This window comes from Oncorhynchus masou, chromosome 15 (assembly GCF_036934945.1).
Source record: "Oncorhynchus masou masou isolate Uvic2021 chromosome 15, UVic_Omas_1.1, whole genome shotgun sequence".
NCBI classification, from domain to species: domain Eukaryota; kingdom Metazoa; phylum Chordata; class Actinopteri; order Salmoniformes; family Salmonidae; genus Oncorhynchus; species Oncorhynchus masou.
Window position 1 is genome coordinate 33752990 of NC_088226.1, and position 20158 is coordinate 33773147.

A 20158-nucleotide genomic window follows, 5' to 3' on the forward strand; every position below is an offset into this window, starting at 1 on the left:
TTTGCCCTTCTTGAAAAGAGGCAACCACCATACCAGTGGGACAAACAGCACTCGACCCCTGGAGAAACCTGATTGCTTGACTGCTGAGTGGCCAGATTGCAAGGTCACATTAATTAGGGCACATCGGAGCAGGTTTTGTTTTGCAAAGGAAGACAAAAACAAACAATCATTATGATATCATCACAATCATCATGCTATTCACCCGCTATTCGTTTGGGATGGAGGTGGAATAAATGAAGGTGTGACAGAGGTGTGTTCTACAGATAGAGCTTATTCTGACCTCAACTTAATTCCCTAACAATTCCACCACCTTTATTCATTGAGGAAACAATGATTAAAGACTAGCCAACCAACCTTTTCCAAGTGGAAAAAGCATATGTCTATTTTAGACAAATGGAAAAAACAGTCATATGGCAGCAAACTGAAGCATATCAACATATCAACTTATGAAATGCTGTGCCATTATGCAGATTTTTTAATTGTACTGCCTTATAAACTTAAATAATCTACAAAATCAGATTATTTTTAAATCTATCAATTGGTGCTGAAATTGAGACGAGTATGCATATATTTAGATTACTTTCTTTCATTGATACCCAAAGGATTGTGTTAGTGATGTGAGAATACAAAAATCAAAGGCTTGCATCATCACAAAGGGAACATTTTTTTGCCAATGTCTTCAATATTTTTGTGGATTATCATGCTCCCTTCATAAAATAAGGTTAAAGGTAGACTGAATGCTTGGTACACTCCGGAATTATCAGAAGTGATTCAAAAAAGCGATGACGCTTGGTTCAAGGCCAGGAACACAGGCTTAGGCCTGGACTGGCAAGCTTTTAAGCAACTGAGGAATAATTGTGTAAGACAAATCAGAATGAATAAATCTGATTATTAAATAACCACTCTTCTGCCACAACAAATTAATTCAGACACCTCATTACCTCATCACTGATGCATTTAATCATCATTTTATTTCCGTGGGCTCTCTTTTAAATAACTTCTAAACCTATTCACAATTATATTGGGCTGGATGCTGTATCACGTTTCATGTAAGACCCAGATGCAGACAATGTTGAATTAACAACAGTTTATTAATCCAACAGAGGCAGGCAAAAGACAGGTCATGGGGTCAGTAATCCAGATAGGTGTGGCAAAGGTACAGGACGGCAGGCAGGCAGAAAAGGTCAAAACTAGAAAACAGGAACAATCGAGAGACAGGAACAGAGGGGGGGGGGGGATGGTAGGCTTGAAACAAAACGAACTGGCAACAGACAAACAGAGAACACAGGTATAAATACACAAGGGATAATGGGGAAGATGGGCGACACCTGGAGGGGGTGGAGACAATCACAAAGACAGGTGAAACAGATCAGGGTGGCGTCCACTTGACGTCCTACTTGGGCGTATACCTGGTTGACCGGGGTGTCAGTGTTGGAAATCCACGATGAGGCCTGGGTCCAGGATGTCCCTGGTGTAGACCCAGCACCTTTCCTCTGGGCCATAACCCTCCCAGTCAATCAGGTACTGGAATCCCCTGACCTGTGGTCAAACCTTCAGGAGACGCCTCACTTTGTATGCCGGTTGGACTTCGATGAGATTGGGGAGAGTGGTGGGCCCAGAAACAGGAGACAAAGGGCTGTGAGACATGGGTTTAACTCTGGACACATGAAAGGTGGGATGTATACGAAGGGTACGGGGCAACAGAAGACGAACGGCAGAGGGGCTAATAATTTTAGAGATGGGAAACGGGCCGATAAACCTGGGTGAGAGTTTGCAGGACTCCACACTGAGGGGCAGATCCCGGGTGGATAGCCATACCATCTGTACGAGACGATACCGGGGAGCCGGGGTCTGATGGCGATCCGCTTGTCGTCGATACCTGGAGGTGGTCTTGAGGAGGGCCGACCGGGCTCTCCTCCAGGTACGACGGCAGCAGTGTACAAACATCTGTGCAGAAGGTATGCTGACCTTCTCTTCCTGCTCATTGAAGAGTGGGGGCTGATACCCCATGGAACACTCAAATGGCGATAGGCTCGTGGCAGAGCAGGGAAGGGTGTTGCGGGCATATTCCACCCACACCTCCTGCTGGCTCCAGGTGGTGGGGTTGGTGGAGACAAGGCAGTGCAGAGTAGTCTCGACATCCTGGCCGGCTCGCTATGACTGGCCATTGGACTGGGGGTGGAACCCAAAGGACAGGCTGGCCGACGACCCAATGAGGGTGCAGAATGCACCGCGAGAAGCTCTCGATTCCCCACATCTTAGTTCCTCTCTGTGGCGCTGAGGCAGTGGGAGAAGAAGGCACAGGGATGCAGCTTAAGGTCCAGGGCAGAACGTTGGGACAGGACACTCCCACTCCGACATCTGAAGTATCGGCCTCCACCACGAACTGAAGGGAAGGGTCAGGATGAACCAAGATAGGAGCAGTGGTGAAGCAGTGTTTGAGGTCCCGGAAGTCCCGGTCAGCGGCAGAGGACCACGTGAATGGAACCTTGGTAGAGGTGAGTGCAGACAGGGGGGAAGCCAAGGTGCTGTAACCCCGGATAAAGTGGCGATAAAAATGGACAAACAGCTGCACCCTGGATGTAGGCTGAGGCCAATCCACCACGGCGTTCACCTTCCAGGGGTCCATCTGGACACTCCCAGCAGAGATGAAGTAACCCAGAAAGGGGATGGTGGAGCGATGGAACTCGCACTTCTCCACCTTCACAAACAACTAATTCTCCAGAAGGCATTGAAGAATCTGCCGGACATGGAGCACATTTTCTTGGGAATAGCGGGAGAAGACAAGGATGTCATCAATGTAGACAAAGACGAACCGGTTTAAGAAAAGGCTAAGCTTGAGAGCAGGCGCATTATTTTCATTTTATTTGCGATTTTCAGAAATCGTTAATGTTGCGTTATGCTAATGAGCCTGAGGCTTTATTCACGATCCCGGATCCGGGATGGGGAGTATCAAGAGGTTTTTAAAGATGCAATCCGCAGACAGGTGTTTTCTCCATCTCCTTAGCTATCATACTCGAATTCCACTGATTTCAAAACTCAATCCTCCAGAAAGTGGAGAGCATGTACGTAACTTTAGCAAGCTAACAGTAGACTTTAACTTGACATTAGGCTTATGCAGTTTTACTATGCGATACATTTTTTTTAATGCCTCGTTATACAGGATTACCTAGACATACTGACCAGCTCAAATAGACAGAAGCATGCTATATGGCAGACCAATCCATCTCTCGGCATGTCCAGCCCACTCATTATCTCAGCCAATCATGGTTAGCGGGAAGGTTGCTCGCTTTTTCTGTGGATAAACCAACTAGGCTCATAATTTAACAATTTCATTTGTATTTACAGATGGCATACAAGTTTGTAATTAAGGCACATGAAAGTTCACATGTTCGAGAAGGCATTTCTGCAACAACAACAAAAAGCATTTTGATAATTTAAAAAATGAAGTTTACGTTCAAACGGCTCTCCTGTGAAGTAGTGACCCACAACATACACATGGTTTCCTGAAACAGGTCACATTTTAGATTCTTCAAAGTAGCTACCCTTTGCCTTGATGACAGCTTTGCACACTCTTGGCATTCTCTCAACCAGCTTCAAGTGGAATGCTTTTCCAACAGTCTTGAAGGAGTTCCCACATATGCTCAGTACTTGTTGGCTGCTTTTCCTTCCCTCTGAGGTCCAACTCATTCCAAACCATCTCAATTGGGTTGAGGTCGGGTGATTGTGGAGGCCAGGTCATCTGATGCAGCACTCCATCACTCTCATTCTTAGTCAAATAGCCCTTACACAGCCTGGAGGTGTGTTTGGGTCATTGTCCTGTTGAAAAACAAATGATCGTCTTAGTCAAATAGCCCTTACACAGCCTGGAGGTGTGTTTGGGTCATTGTCCTGTTGAAAAACAAATGATCGTCCCACTAAGCGCAAACCAGGGGATGGCGTATCACTGCAGAATGCTGTGGTAGCCATGCTGGTTAAGTGTGCCTTGAAATTTAAATAAATCACCAACAGTGTTACCAGCAAAGCACCCCCACACCATCATACCTCCTCCTCCATGCTTTCATGGTGGGAACCACACAGAGATCATCCGTTCACCCACTCCGCATCTCAAAAAGACACAGCGGTTGGAACCGAAAATCTCAAATTTGGTCTCATCAGACCAAATGACAGATTTACACCGGTGGCCGTTGCTCATGTTTCCTGCCCCAAGCAAGTCTGTTATTTTTATTGGTGTCATTTAGTAATGGTTTCTTTGCAGCAAGACCATGAAGGCCTGATTCACAGTCTCTTCTGAACAGTTGATGTTGAGATGTGTCTGTTACTTGAACCCTGTGAAGCATTTATTTGGGCTGCAATTTCTGAGGTTGGTAACTCTAATGAACTCATCCTCTGCAGCAGAGGTAACTCTGGGTCTTCCTTTCCTGTGGCAGTCCTCATGAGAGCCAGTTTCATAATAGTGCTTGATGGTTTCTGTGACTGCACTTAAAGAAACTTTCAAAGTTATTGACATTTTCCGGATTGACTGACGTTCACATCTTAAAGTAATGATGGACTGTCGTTTCTCGCAACTTATTTGAGCTGTTCTTGCCATAATATGGACTTGGTCTTTTACCAAATAGGGCTATCTTGTATACCTTGTCACAACACAACTGACTGGCTCAAAGGTGTTAAGAAGGACTGTGTATTTTTGTGTATAATTGTGAACATTTATGTTTGGGTCCGACCAAATCACCTGCTGGTGCCACCAATTGTAAAAGTCAGTGAGAACATGGGAAAATGTTAGTCTGGAGCCCTGTAATAGTAATTAGCACAATGGTTAGGTGTTGATTTAGGGGAACACACATGACAATAATTAATTTGTAATATAGGCTATTTAGTTTGGCTTTAATAATGTAATTGAAATTAGAAGTTTACATACACTTAGGTTGGAGTCATTAAAACTCATTTTTAAATCACTCCACAGATTTCTTGTCAACAAACTATAGTTTTGGCAAGTCGGTTAGGACATCAACTTTGTGCATGAAACAAGTCATTTTTTCAAAAATTGTTTACAGACAGATTATTTCACTTATAACTCACTGTACCACAATTCCAGTGGGTCAAATGTTTACATACACTAAGTTGACTGTGCCTTTAAGCAACTTGGAAAATTCCAGAAAATGATGTCATGGCTTTAGAAGCTTCTGATAGGCTAATTGACATCATTTGAGTCAATTGGAGGTGTACCTGTGGATGTATTTCAAGGCATACCTTCAAACTCAGTGCCACTTTGCTTAACATCATGGGAAAATATAAATAAATCAGCCAAGACCTCAGAAAACAACATTGTAGACCTCCACAAGTCTGGTTCATTCTTGGGAGCAATTTTCAAATACCTGAAGATACCACATTCATCTGTACAAACAATAGTACGCAAGAATAAACACCATGGGGCCACGCAGTAGCCATACCGCTCAGGAAGGAGACGCGTTCTGTCTCCTAAAGATGAACGTACTTTGGTGCGAAAAGTGCAAATCAAACCCAGAACAACAGCAAAGGACCTTATGAATTTTCTGGAGGAAACAGGTACAAAAGTATCTATATCCACAGTAAAAACAAGTCCTATATCAACATAACCTGAAAGCCCGCTAAGCAAGGAAGAAGCCACTGCTCCAAAACCACCATAAAAACTCCAGAATACGGTTTGCAATTGCACATGGGGACAAAGATCGTACTTTTTGGAGAAATGTCCTCTGATCTGATGAAACAAAAATAGAACTGTTTGGCCATAATGAACATTGTTATATTTGGAGGAAAAAGGGGAATGCTTGCAAGCTGAAGAACATCATCCCAACTGTGAAGCACGGGGGTGGCAGCATCATGTTGTGGGGTTGCTTTGCGGGAAGCTTGTGGAAGTCTATCCGAAACGTTTGACCCAAGTTAAATAATTTAAAGGCAATGCTACCAAATACTAATTGAGTGTATGTAAACTTCTGACCCACTGGGAATGTGATGAAAGAAATAAAAGCTGAAATAAATAATTCTCTCTACTATTATTCTGCCTGTTCACATTCTTAAATAAAGTGGTGATCCTAACTGACCTAAGACAGGGCATTTTTACGAGGATTAAATGTCAGGAATTGTGAAAAACAGAGTTTAAATGTATTTGGCTAAGGTGTATGTAAACTTCCGACTTGTATAAGTCTTAAACCGACAGACAGACAGACAGACAGACAGACAGACAGACAGACAGACAGACAGACAGACAACAAAAGAACAGAGTGACAGCAGAGAAGATGCTGAGACAGATAGACACCACAACATGGAGGAAAACAAAATGGCTAGAGCAGAGGCAAGGTTATAGTGGTCAGTTTTATCTCCAGTGTGTTTTTAAATATTGTATTTGCTTTCAACATGAGCTGGTTAAAAAAAGAGGAGGAGGACCATGTCTCGTCAGTCACTGGTACAGAAATGGTTGAGAACACTGTACTGTACTGCCAATGTTGTGTCAGCACTACTGCCTTTGTCTAAGTAGGGTGTGTCGGGTCAGTTGTAGGGTGTACGTGTGGGGATGGGGTGTGTATGGTTGGTGGCCAGCTGGGTGGGTGGTAAGGGGATGGTGCGGATGGGGGTGCATGCATTGATGTGGGCTGGTGTGATCAAAATGCCAGGAACTAATTAGTGTCCCAGTCCTCCCCTGAAGGTAGGCACATCTGTAGAGCGCATTACAGGACTGAATAAGGTAAGTCTGAATAGCAAATACTGAGGTTATAGGACAGGTGTGTGTAGGAATGGCATACATTTGGTGTGGAGGAAAGCCGTACATTTCCTAAATCTGAATCCCTCCCAATAAATATGACCCTACTATCCTGCCCGTCTGCCTGCCCTAAAACCAACTGAGGCCTCTTAGAAACTTGCTAGAAGCACACAGAGGGTCTGAGGCGTGGAGTTTATGCTGCAGGTTTGGAGCAGGCTGGGATGTGGCCCTATTGTTTCCAGGGTCACTCCTCTTTTCCTTCCAGGGCTGCAGAAGGCCTGCTCTCTCCCTCAAGGCTGAAACCTCTTTACTAAACACAAAAACGCTTCACACATATATTTTCGGTTCCTCTCTCTCACCTCAAGACGTTCAGAGATGAGGTGGTTTTATGAGATCAAAGCAAGGTGTGTCTGTGGGGTATCCAATTGGTCATTTATTAATTAAATGTAAAGGGGACGTAAAGGAGACCTGCGTGGTTCTAATTCCGGCTGATATTTTAGCTTATAAATCGATCTGTGTATACCATAGATCGAAATGGCTTGCATTGAGCAATAGCCCTTGTTCACACGGACACAGACTCCTGGCTGAAACCTACAATCATTACATTGTAGTGCAGCAGGAGAGAGCGTTTTCATCACGGTAGCAACATTCAGAGATCGATATACAGCCATTAATCTAAAATAATGAATAGATTTTAAAGAAAAGAAACACTTGCTGTTTTTCATAGACGGACAAGACTATTATAAGATGAAAGGTGAGTTCCTAACGAGTTCAGGAAGGCAAGCTAGAGCTATGTGATTAGTTCACAGCGATGGAGGCAGACGTTTTGATCAAGAGAGACCTTTAGAAAATATGCACATTTTCTCTAACACTAAACATACAAATATGTATTTGACAGTTATAAGAAAGGTGAAATCTTATAGTTAGTGGTTTTATAATTTGATTATGCTATATTTAGAATGCATGTAAGCATTTCAAGCCTTATGCATACAGTTTTGTTGAATAGGAAATACAATATAAAATATCTTTCATATTTGTACTGTGCACTTAAGCTTGTGTCCTCAAAAGGGACTACACCTCAGGAATCCCTAACTTTTTTTTACCAGAAAGTTTAGATTTGAACCTTTCTTGGAGTATGCTCAATTACTAGTTATTTGTTATGGGCCTTTCGTGATAAATCATTTATTTTGGGGTTACATAGATCACATTTAGTTACATTTAATAACTGGTTTTAAATGTACAGTATTGTCTGTGCTATATCATACCCCGACTATGGATAGACCGTGTTTTGATAAGTAGGCCTATGTAATGTGTAAATATGAATTTGTATTGATGTGTAAATAACATGGGTTCTCAGCTGTGAACTCAGATGACTGGAAAGTGTTATCTGTAGAACAGACTGCTATTGTGTGTAAACAGTCGGACATGCAGGACAAAGCATGTCATTTCAAAGCAACCACCTTCCTTTACTGCATGGCAATATTGACTGAGGCCAGGTCTAGTGAAAGTAGGAGGCGAGTGCACCTATGTAGTTAAAAAGTTACTCATTGACTTGTCCTTCGCAACATGATTGAGGTGAACGCACCCCTTTCAGACTCCATTTTATAGCAAAGGTGAAAACAAATGTTCAGTGACAATGCTGCTTCAATGTGAGCTATAAGGAAGAGGGTCATATCCGCGCCTGAGTTTCAGGTACATATTGACCAGGCTGACCAGGTAGGACACTTCTAACGAGTGGACTTTCTCAAAACCTTTCCCTTTTGGGCTGTGTTACCTTGTTTACATTTGTCAACACTGAGGTCATATGACTTCCCTGGTCCACTTATTTTAGTGCATACACTAATTACAGTATCTTGGTATATACTACTATGACAACTTACTAGTATAATAACCAAATGGAAAGAACCTTTTGAACAATCTCAACTAGTATACTGTATATCACTAATTACATTTGGATGAATATGGCAATATATATTAAAATGAAAGTAGATTCTTGAGAGAGAACTAAATACATAGACGCATGGGTCCATTTCTGAGTAAGATATCATATTGCAAGCCAATGCTGCTCTACCCGTCAGTCATGCCCACACAAAATAAGGCTAAACCTTTGACAGCCGCTGACTTTTCAGCCAGGGTGTTGATAATAATGTAAACCATTGTTCATTCAGGCAGGATGTTGTGGTGAGGTCCAGTTACATTACAAAGGAGAAGTAGTGCGCTAAAAAGGTAAGAAGCAGTGTTGTAGTACTCGATCCCGTCCTCGAGACTACATATTGAGCGTCTCGGTCTTGTCTCGGTGTACTCGGTCAGTGAGGATTCGTCATTTCTTCCCGAGACCAGCGGAGTAAAAAAAAAACTCCTAATTATCATCTTCCATTCAGTCAGCGCATAAAACCGCTTCGACGGGCCAAATATGAAACATGAATATCTTAACAATCTTTATATCTATCATAGACATGTTTGCGCAGTGCCAAACATATTCGCCTTCAGTGTGTGACAGGTTCGTGAGTCTGAAAGACAGCAACCGTAATACCAGTTTACTCATGTAGGAGAGTGCACTTTTCGTAAAACACAAAGACCCAGTGGTGTAGTGGAGGGTATACGCAGGTGTAAACATTATGCTCTCTTTTGTTCAGTTCTTAATCCATTTCAAAGTAGGGTAGTGGAGGTATACGACTTTTAGTACGATAGAGAAATCATGCAAAGTTCCCTACACAATCGCAAGGCACGTGAGATATATTCACACGCCAAACACACAGCCTAGTTTAAACGGAATATCATCTGCAGGCAGCATGAGTTAAGAAAAAAATGCTCTCAATTGGTTTTTAGCATGGAGCAGCACACAAAATCGCTAGCCGGTATGGTAGGAAAGACGTTTCCACGTATGATATCTACCAGCAAATACAAACTAAGGCAACGATGGGTATGCAAACCAGGTATTGAAAAAGTTTAGTCTGATGTGTTGGCTATTTGTGATGTGCAATTGTCATTATGTGCTGTTTGCATCAGGGGCATAGACATGAATGGGCCTGGGTGGACAGAGGCCCACCCACTGGGGAGCCAGGCCCTTACAGGCCCACCCAATCAGATTAATGTGGTTGAAGCATTGTTGTGGATTTAGACCATCAAATGTGTATATTTTTTTTCAATATAAAAAAAAAATGGGGGGAAAAATGAAAAAATCCATAGAAAAACTCACACAAAAAAACAGGACAACAGGATTTTTCAGACAGGGTTTTTCATTGGGAACTTTTTAGTTAAATTAGAGTATACCGACTTCTCCAGACACCAGTACACCACTGCATAGGGCCAATGGACAGACAGCAGTCACACACAGCGTGATGGTAAAGGATCAGCAGTCCATAAACTCTGACATTAATAAGCCAGTAGGTCCCAATCATAAGTAAACAAAAACCATTAAGCATTTCCCAATCGAAATGTACAACAATTACTTCCCATTGCAAAAAAAAACATTTCAATTTTAGCACACAAAGCAATCAGTGACCTAAAGTTTAAAGTGTAACTGACAGCGCTTTAACAGATATGAAACAGACAATCATAATATCAGTAAAAAATATAAAATTCCCAGTATGCTTCAAAACCAACTTTATAAGAGGTTTTAAAAATAGTTTTTTTTTTATTCAACGTTCCAATACGTACACTAAGGCATTGTTGGCAGAACAGATGCATGCATTTCAATGCATGATTATTATAATTCACTAATACATTTCTTGGTAGTCAAAAACATATTGCCTGTAGGTTGTAAATCACAGCTGGCCCGGGACATTGTTTGCTGCCTCCATTCGGGATGCACTGTTTCAGTTTCAATGACTAAATATTCTGGGGGGAGGGGGGACAAACTGTAACTAACACTGGGAATGTCAATTCAATCAAAATAGCAAGGGCAATGATCACAAGTCAGTCATAATTTGGCTAATAGACTAGTGTATCTATTTATGTAGCTAGCTAAAAACACGGAGCCTAAAGTTAGCTAGATAGCGAGCTAGCTGCTAGGAGGATGAGTGGGTGAGTGACTGATTTTTTCCCCCTCATATCGTTTTTCAGTGGCTATACATACACAAGGATGCTACTATTCCCCCATCATTTATCAGAGCAATTCTGACGGCCAACTAGCTGAAAACTTATGAGGGTTTGTCTAATGTTTCTTCATTAGATTTTAGCTTATCTTGCTCTGGCTAGCATTATTTGTTGATCTTGTTGATGTTCATAACTGAGGGAGAGAGAGACTACCTGTTCATTGTTGTTTGATCAATACATACATTTGCAGAAATCCATTCAGGTGTATTTTGTGGCTTTTGGCGAATGCGTTCTAATGATCTAAAAGTCATGCCTATGAACACACAGTCCAGTTGAAAGTGAATGATGGCAGGCCCGTGTGGCAAATGGCTTGTTTGTATGAAGGTCCACTGTAGCTCTGATCGTCGATAGCGCACCGGTCTGTGTAGACTCCGGTCCTGGACAAGACAGATGTTTTTATTCCGTTTTATTTACTGCAGTTTCTATTACTTCTCCAAATGCACAGCCACTATGCCTTGGTATACATAATTTCAAAACATACTAAGAATTTATGAAAATGACCATACTGTATCTAAGTAGTCACTTGTCAGATTAAAAAAAAAAAATCTTCCTTGGTGTGTGTATGAACAGATTTTAATAAGATGTCATGTTGTTAAAATGCTGTCAATTCCACTTTAAATGGAACAATGTTTCACACACGAGTTATTTTCAAAGAGATAACAAACAACAGCAAGAGCCTTCAGTTCCCCACTGTGTTTGGGTGAGCAATCATTTGTAGAGTGGCTCTATTTTCCCCAAGCATGCATTTTTTCACTATTCTGAATGTCAAAAAAAATCCATTTGTTGGTCTGAAATATGAGCACAGAAAAACTGGACATTTTGAACTCTTATTTATGGTGGTGATTTGACAAAATTACAATAATGGTCTTGAATTGGACTTTCATTTTTATGGTCTCGGGCTTGGCTCGGTCTCAGACCCCTTGTCCCCCTCTAGTCTTGGTCTTGAATCAGTCTCGCTTTCGGTGGTCTTGAACACAACACTGGTAAGAGGTATTAGTCCATCAAATGTATTACTCTGCTATCTGACTAACCTCTAAAGCTAAATATATCAGTTTCATGGTGCTTTTGTTTGCAGTAGTAGCTTGGCTCTATTGATGACATTGCAGAGTGTGTAGGCCTTTAAGCAAATGTTAGAAAGGATTGTACCCATTACCACTTTCTTTGTTTAGGACAAACAGTAGAATTCACATAGTTGCAGTCGTAGATGTGAAACTCCTTCAAAGTATGGAATAACTATTGTTAAGAATACCACCCTATTGCATGCCTAAAACATCTTCCTCATAAACAACCTCCCTCTCTCTTTGCCAGCTGTTTTTCCAATCACTGTATGATCAAACCATGTCCTTCATTCTTGACAAACAATGGCATCGCTTTAGTTCCCACGCAAAATGCAAAACAAATAACACAAATATATATCTGGCACCATGAAAAAGGACTGAGGAGGTGGAGGAAGGTGGAAGGATGACTTGCTCAGCGGCACCAGGAGATCAGATGCAGGACCTAGGCAACCCATTACAGAACAGCAAGAGGTGGCACTGGGCTGCAGGGATGGGAGTGTGTGAGAGAGAGGGAGGTGTGGTAGTGTGGTGGTCAAAGAGCTCCTTGGCACTCATTTCAAAGCCTACTCTTTTTAAATATATTGATTTATTTTTACCCTTTTTTCTCCCCAATTTTTGTGGTATCCAATTGGTAGTAGTTACAGACTTGTCTCATCGCTGCAACTCCCGTACGGACTCAGGAGAGGCGAAGGTCGAGAGCCATGTGTCCTCTGAAACACAATCCAACCTAGCCGCACTGCTTCTTGACACAATGCACATCCAACCCGGAAGCCAGCCTCACCAATGTGTCAGAAGAAACACCGTACACCTGGCGACCTGGTCAGCGCCCGGCCCACCACAGGAGTCGCTAGTGCGCGATGAGACAAGGATATCCCTGCCAGCCAAACCCTCCCTAACCCGGACAACGCTGGGCCAATTGTGTGTCGCCCCATGGACCTCTCAGGTCGCGGCCGGCTCCGACAGAGCCTGTGCTCAAACCCAGAGTCTCTGGTGGCACAGCTAGCCCTGTGCTGCAGTGCCTTAGACCACTGCGCCACCCGGGAAGCCCTCAAAGCCTACTCTTAAACATACAGTGCACACTTTTGCAGTCACAAACCCTAATGCAGATGCAGACACACAGACAAGCATGCACACACGCTAGTTGTACGCACACACACCCTACTATTACACGCACAGCCCCTTGTGGACTCCTAGGCTTTCCATAGCTCCCAGGCCTGGCGTGTTGTTTTTGTGCCTTGGCTTGTGAGGACAGGAAGAGATAAAAAAGAGCCCCACTCGGGTGTTTACAGCCAACAATGCTGAGCTGAATAGCAGGAGAAGGAGAGGGGAAGAGGCCTAATGGCAGACCGACCAGCCAGCCTGGCCCCTTTGTGAAAAATCACCATGGTGCAAAGAGGACTCTGAAAACAGAAGAGGCAGGGTGAAAAAATAAAGAGAGAGGAAGATACAAATGGTTCTAAGGAGAACTACGTATGAGCACTCTGCAGAACAAAAGCTATTGCTATTGTGTGTGAAAAGCTCTTCATTCTATAACTAAACACTTCAACTTTTTAGTGCATAGAAAGTGTGTACACACATCTTCATAGAAAATGTACAACACTAAACTGGTGGGAACACTAAGCTGGTATGGATGGACTGTTGTCTTTGTGAGAACATGCCAATAGACATCTTCACAGTGCAATAAGTAATTTATGACAGCATGAATCAACATCGCATGCAAACAAATGTACATTTAACATATTCACTTACAGAAGAGCACAGAGGTCACTGGTTGCAGCTTTGATTGAACATGTCAAAAACTGTTTATGTTTTTCAACCCAATTCTGGTGTTTTTTAGGGCTAGTAGTTTTTCCTGGTCGGGTATATTTCAGTTAGGTCATAGGCCCTATATGCCCCGTAAGTCAGGTTATAATGGCTACACAAATGCAGTCCAATTCTAGTTATGACTTACTTTTCAGTCTGATTAATATGTATTGTGTTTCTCTATTTGTCATTTCTACAGGAAGTAGGGAACCATGGGGTCCTGGGGCCCCGGTCTGTGTGTGGTTTTGTGTTTCTGGGGAACAGTTAGTTGGAACACACTTCACGGTCACATTGTTGGCCCATGTACTGTCAATACTGGCACGGTAAGAAAGACACACACAGCTTTGTCCTTCTCCCCATGTTCTTCCCTTTGTTCAGTTCTAAGCAGTCACATGAGGATGACACGATGGAGAATTTCCTGTTTGTGCTACACTTCTCCCGTTGTTGATCATACAGTAAACTAGTGTTACCTCTGGGAGTCACGTCTACTTCGTTATAGGATATCAACATTAGAATTATATGTCTTGTGCTTCTTTCAGCAAATCTATTTGTTTTTCACAAATTGATCCGTTAAATATTAGATGGTTGTCTTTATCTTTCTGTTTTAAAGTGATTACATTCAATATTTAGTCATTAGCACTAGACAGTTGCAAAGACTCCTGGGTCATTCCACAAAATGAGGGCCTTTGATTTTTTTCAGTAGACATTGTGCACTGATATTGAATTTTAAAAGCCTGTTTTATTAAATAAAGTGCCCTTTAATATACACCACATGGACAATTCAATAAATCAGATTTATTTTATGTGAATAAAGGCTTGCTAAAGTGCAAAAATACTGCATTTTGACATGTCCCTCCATCAACCCTGTGTCACCTCTAGGAAGATTTGAATCCCCTTAATCCTAACATTTCTCCACGTTTCACTATCATTGTAGAGCCTTAGTGATTTTGCTGTTTTGACAAAGTCATGTCTGAAGATTATTTATTTAATGTGATTGGTGATTAATTTACGTCTGTCCCTCGTTTTATGGTCAACCCTGTTATGTGCACTGAACTCTCGTTTTAATATGGTGAAACTATTCCTTTCTAAATATTTATTTCTAAAGAAACATTGAACATCTAATAGTCAAATCATAGAGTAAAAGCAAATGAGCTGGTTCTACTCTTTTTTGGCAATTTTCTGGTGTTTTGTGGTGGAAAACAGAGCGGATCAAGCATAACACGTCAACCCTGGTACCCATAGGTAGACAGGCTAGATATGTTTAAAAAAAATAAAAATGATACACCTTTTTTTAAATTCCCTGTTGCAAACAAGAAGCTTCCATTCCCCCTCTAACAAGGGGATTTATGGATGATTTAAGAAGAAATCGTCAACCCTGTTACGGTGAACCCTGTTTATTTGACTCTTTTTTTAAATTTTATGTATTTGACCTTTATTTAACTAGGTGATTCAGTTAAGAACAAATTATTATTTACAATGACGTCCTACAAAGGCACTTAATAGACACTTATTAGAGCCATTTTTTTTAAATGTCACCTCTTGAGATGGGAAAACTGGTTTTATGACATTGAACATGTGCTCTTTATGACAGAATGTTATAATTAGGCGAAATCAAACTTCTTTTTTTTCTTACCAAGTTACACTTCTCAAAAGGTACTGAATTGGTGGAATGACCTTCCTCATGAATTTTAACATCACCATTTTAATAATTGCCTTTCAATTCACCCATACAATGGTTTTAGGGAGAAAATCTTGAAGTTGATTTATTCTTTTCAAAACTCTTCTTGATTCTTGCAAAATGGCAACCACAAAATTGGAAGGGTTGGCTTGACCAATCTTGTCCATCTCTTCCACAAGGCATCATTTAACTGCAGTTGGAGGAAACTGGCCCATATTCCAACAGAGATATGGAACAATGCAACCGCACTGGACCTCTCTCATAACCACCTGAACCTTACTAACCCTCAACACCTCAGACAACTACAGAGGTTGGATCAGCTGGTTAACCTAAATCTCTCAGGAAACTACCTCCCTCTGCTGGAGAAAGGCCACTTCTGCAGCCTGCCCTTCCTGCAGATACTAGACCTCAGTGGTTGCCAACTGACCTCCATGGATGCTGGAGCTCTGCAGGGTTTACCCAGGTTAGGGAAACTGTTTCTGGGGCACAACATACTGCAAGCCCCCCTGTCTGTTTCTGCTCAAACTATATCCTTCCTGGATCTCAATGGGAACCAAGAGCTTGACCAGGGCTCTGATGATACGTCGACAGGAATTAGAAGACCATTCCATAGGAAACTGTTAACAGAGGTCATTGAACATCCCAGCCCAACTCCAGCTAACTCAATGACTACAACTAATGGTATGGATCTCAGTTTAATAACTTACATCTGCTTCATTATATCAATTCATTTATATGTACTTAGTATCAATTATCTGTTGTGACGCTTACTCACGTGGTCTTTGCTGTTTTGGCAGTGAACATAATAATAATGATTTGAGCAGTAAAAGCTATTCCCCTCTCCTAACAGGCAGTGAGGATGGTGGTCAGAGCCGTTTCTCCAAAAGCTGGCAGTACCTGGTAGCAGTACTGGTGACGGCCATCTCCCTTTCCCTCCTCATCGCTGTACTGGCCAAATGCCAACTGGTCCGCCGCTACCTGGCCAGTTACCGTCACACCCGGCTGATCGAGGGGGACACAGCCAGCCAGTGTGACCCCAACAGCCTGGAGGTAGGCTTCTCCATGCACAACCATGGGGGACAGGCACGGAGCCCCCACCCTGCTGCTGTCCCCCAGGGAGAGATGTACATGGAGGATGAGGAGGATGATGATGATGGCTTCATAGAGGATAACTACATACAAGCCAGCGAGAGGGAGAGGGCTAAGAGGGCACTGGAACTGCAGGAGGAGGAGGAGGATGACATGGTATTTTCCATTGGCTAGAAGAGGTGGAATGGGAGGGGATAAAGAGGGGAGAGAGAAATTAGAGAGAAAGACAGACAGACATACATACAGAGAGAGAGAGAGTCACTGTAGCCAAGTTGGACACTGATTAGGGCCAATGCTGATATTAAATATATGCATTTTGTCATGACTTTGGCCTGGGGGTAGGTTTATGACAGTCATAATTACCTCTTCCCCCCTTTTTCCTCTCTCTACCCTACTGATGTTACATTTGCAAAACCCTTGGTTAACAGAGATTCTGGGAACATCAGAAGGTGGGGGGAAATGAACTATATTCTGGTAATCCGACCAATTGAACATATGCGGTGGTACTTAATGTATATGATGTCTGTTCGCTTGTCATCTGAGACATTCTCATCAATGATACGATGACATAAACTCTACAGTGGAAAGTCTACACATCAGAGTTATCGGATTGACGTGGAATTGTTGTTTAATATAAATGTTTGAATATGAAATTATTCGTGATGGGATGAAATGTGATTTTAGCTTCTAAAATGTGAGATTTGAGTTTTCATAAGGTAGGGCTCTGCTCAATCAGTGGCCCGCCCCTGTGAAGGGACATGGGCTACAAAACTTTTCAAATACGCCCTCCTCTTCCTTCCTATATAAATCCTTGACGACAATATAACCTCCTGTTCCGAGGATTTGAGGACGGCGGTCTGATGTCAGAATGGTTCAGATAATAACTACAGAACGAAGCCAACATCAGCATGAGCTTTTGGTTGCGAATGGTATGAACTTTGAACTCTTATTCAATACAGAAGTGATACCTCCTAACCGTTGAGTTAGCAACAGCAGCTGCAAATTCAGGTTGGGATGGAACAGACAAGAGTATTCCATTTACCACACAACGACGTTACTACAACGTATCCACTTTACCAGCAGAGACATTCTTCAAAGGACAAAAGACTCGGTTGGGCAACACGGCCTTCCATCTACCACCAACCTACCAAAGCGCAGCTAAGAGTAAATATTTATTGCATTTTCCTTTTCCAAATGGGCGGTAATTTAGAATGCACAAGATACTGCATTTAAGATAGCACAGCTTCGCCCTTTGTTCCTCAGTCTTCCTGCTCTTTCACTCAAACCCAGCCCCTTTTCTTTTGTGTAACAAGCTGCCATATCTGTTCCGCCCGCTAGGGACATTTTCCTTTATGATGTAATTTGTAATCAAGTTATGATTTAATTATGTGTAATTCTGTGTGATTAGTTAGGTATTGAGTAAATAAATAATTAAACCCAATTTTGTATTGCTGGTTCAACTTGTTAGCCAAGGTTCGTGCAGATAACCAAGAATTAACAACTTTCAGATGAGACTGAATTAAGATGACGATTAATGTTGACTGCTACTGATGTAAAATATTACTAGGTCTTTAAGTTTATTCAGAAGATAACAGCTCTATAAATATATTTTTTGTTAGCTCAATCAGGTAATATTAATTATGGAGAAATTATTTTATAGAATAGCATGTCATATCACTTAATCCGGCATAGCCAAAGACATGACAATGTCTATCTCCATCATTTTGGGAGGGAAAAAAACTGTCACAGATGAATACAAAACTGACAATAGCAATCTCTCTCAGAGCAGAGCCAACTCAATGTAGCTTTGCAATAGGGTACCTGTGGATGTGTGTCTTTCATTGGATTTCCAAGTAGGGTTGACTTTGTACGGACTTGAAATACAAATATGTTTGAAAATGATTATACAAAGTGGATCAAATAATCAATCAATTTGTTTTGAGTTTGCTTTTTTGAGTTCTGGCATAATTTGTTTGTTTTTTTTGGGGGGGGGGTGCTTGCACTCCACTTTCATACATTTGTAGATCAAATAAACGTTTTTAAATTCAATAGCACACTTCTGTAGAAAAAGCCATCAAATTATTTTGAAACACAGGTATGCATCGATCTATAATAAGGTATAACAATGTTTTATATAGTACAATAGACAAACACTCCTGGTAGTAGTTTATGCATAACCTCAGTAGAACAGAAGATAATCGATACCGTGGTATGTAAACCCATTCTTTGATGTAGCGACTCGCGCACAGACTGACTGTCCACACGGTGGGTTGGTTTTGCATGCTCTGTTGGGTTGAAAGCTGCTCGACAGGTCTGACGACGAAATACTACCCGGAAAAGAGCCGTGGTGTGGTTTAGACAACAGAGCGAGAGAGATAGGAGGTTCACTGGATAAAATGTTGTAAGGGATATTGAACGTCATAACATCAGTATATTGTCCGTTATTCGTTTATCAGGATGTCGGCGTCTGCTATATTTATTCTGGATCTTAAAGGCAAGGTGAGTTGAGATTTGACAGTTTACGTGGCGGAGAAGTTTATTGTTAAGGCATCGAGATCAACAGCGCTGAGCACAGGTTGCACCTGCCAGTGTAGCGCAGTAATCCGTGCGTAAAACTATAAACGCAGATAAAAATATGAAATATAGCGGTAGGGCAGGCTATAGTGAAATTACACACTTGTTTATTATCTTTGATTACTTACAACTAAATGTCGTTGTTTATTTCTGAATACGTCAATGTCACATTACATTCACAACACAGCTATTTAACTTCGTGATCGGCTCAATTTTCCGTAGTTTTTTTTTGTCAGCGAAGAAATAGCAATCTACCTCAGCACTCTCTGAACCCAACACCTACATAAAAAAAAAAGAATTTCTTGATAAGTTATTTCTCAATCACTTATACACATTCTCAGCAGATGTAGGACAGCGTAGGCAGTGGCGTGTCCAGAACATTTTAAATGGGGTGGCACAGACCCAGTTTTTAACCTTAATCAATGCTAGGTAGATTATTTCAATATCGTTATGATGGTTCAACGCCATTGGAGGCTGGTGACTTGAACAATTGAGGAGGATAGGAGACTCCCAGTACAGGCGTGGACAGCACAGATTGCAAAACTTGTTTTAAAAAAAAAAGTAGCAGTGTGCAGGACAGGCTCACCGTGGATGGATGGCGTTGGAGAAGAACTAAACTCTTCCATTCGAGTCAGGATGGGATTCTACTGATAAAGATGTGCAGTTAGTTTAAACAGCCAGCACATACGTGATAATATTATCACTCCTCCCCCTATTTATTGCAGGATTGTGACTTGTGATTATCAACATTGACACAAGTTCTTTACCGTCTAAACAACAGTAGATAATTGAGTAATACAAGTATGTTATTATTACTAAAGCATCATTTCAGGTGAACAACAAAAATAATTATATACCAGAGGTAGCCAACCTTGCTCCACTGACCCTAGCTCTTTACGGGGTGAGCAGACGTCAGTTCTAGACCAGCAATAGTACACTTGATTATCAACTCATTACAGTAGGTTTGACAAGTTGAATCAGGTGTTATTGCTGGGCTGAAACAGAACCCTGCACACCCAGCAGACCTCCAGCAGGGTTGACCTGCTCCTGTTATAGAAGGTATATACACATTGTGTGTGATGTTTTAACTGCATTTTTGTATAAAACATTTGCTAACATACT

At 41.8% G+C, this 20158-nt stretch overlaps 2 protein-coding genes across 4 annotated transcripts in view; both read left to right on the forward strand.

The window, feature by feature from the left end:
* The first annotated feature begins 8211 nt into the window (after window positions 1-8211).
* Window positions 8212-18518, forward strand: LOC135556164 (leucine-rich repeat-containing protein 19-like). 3 transcript variants are annotated; one of them, XM_064989144.1, is made up of 4 exons: window positions 8212-8428; window positions 13895-14018; window positions 15553-16054; window positions 16224-18518. In XM_064989144.1, exons 2-4 carry the CDS (start codon window positions 13908-13910, stop codon window positions 16634-16636), a joined length of 1026 nt encoding a protein of 341 aa, XP_064845216.1. In that variant the 5' UTR covers window positions 8212-8428; window positions 13895-13907; the 3' UTR covers window positions 16637-18518. The 3 variants fall into 3 exon arrangements, with proteins under 3 accessions (XP_064845216.1, XP_064845214.1, XP_064845217.1); XM_064989142.1 differs by having other exon boundaries at window positions 8213-8452; XM_064989145.1 differs by lacking the exon at window positions 8212-8428 and adding an exon at window positions 8765-8962.
* A 262-nt stretch (window positions 18519-18780) lies between these two features.
* The window catches only part of LOC135556165 (AP-1 complex subunit mu-1-like), a 33795-nt gene continuing 32417 nt past the window's right edge, over window positions 18781-20158 (forward strand). The window contains exon 1 of the mRNA XM_064989146.1: window positions 18781-18961. Coding sequence (XP_064845218.1) covers window positions 18920-18961 — 42 coding nt within the window. The 5' untranslated portion in view covers window positions 18781-18919. The remainder of the gene's footprint in view (window positions 18962-20158) is intronic.

Bases quoted from the DNA above. Each gene is read 5' to 3' on its own strand.
- LOC135556164 (XM_064989144.1), top strand. From the start codon at position 13,908: ATGGGGTCCTGGGGCCCCGGTCTGTGTGTGGTTTTGTGTTTCTGGGGA. The intron at 14,019-15,552 runs GTAAGAAAGACA...CTCTTCCACAAG, and splicing joins GTACTGTCAATACTGGCACG to GCATCATTTAACTGCAGTTG. The intron at 16,055-16,223 runs GTATGGATCTCA...CTCTCCTAACAG, and splicing joins CTCAATGACTACAACTAATG to GCAGTGAGGATGGTGGTCAG.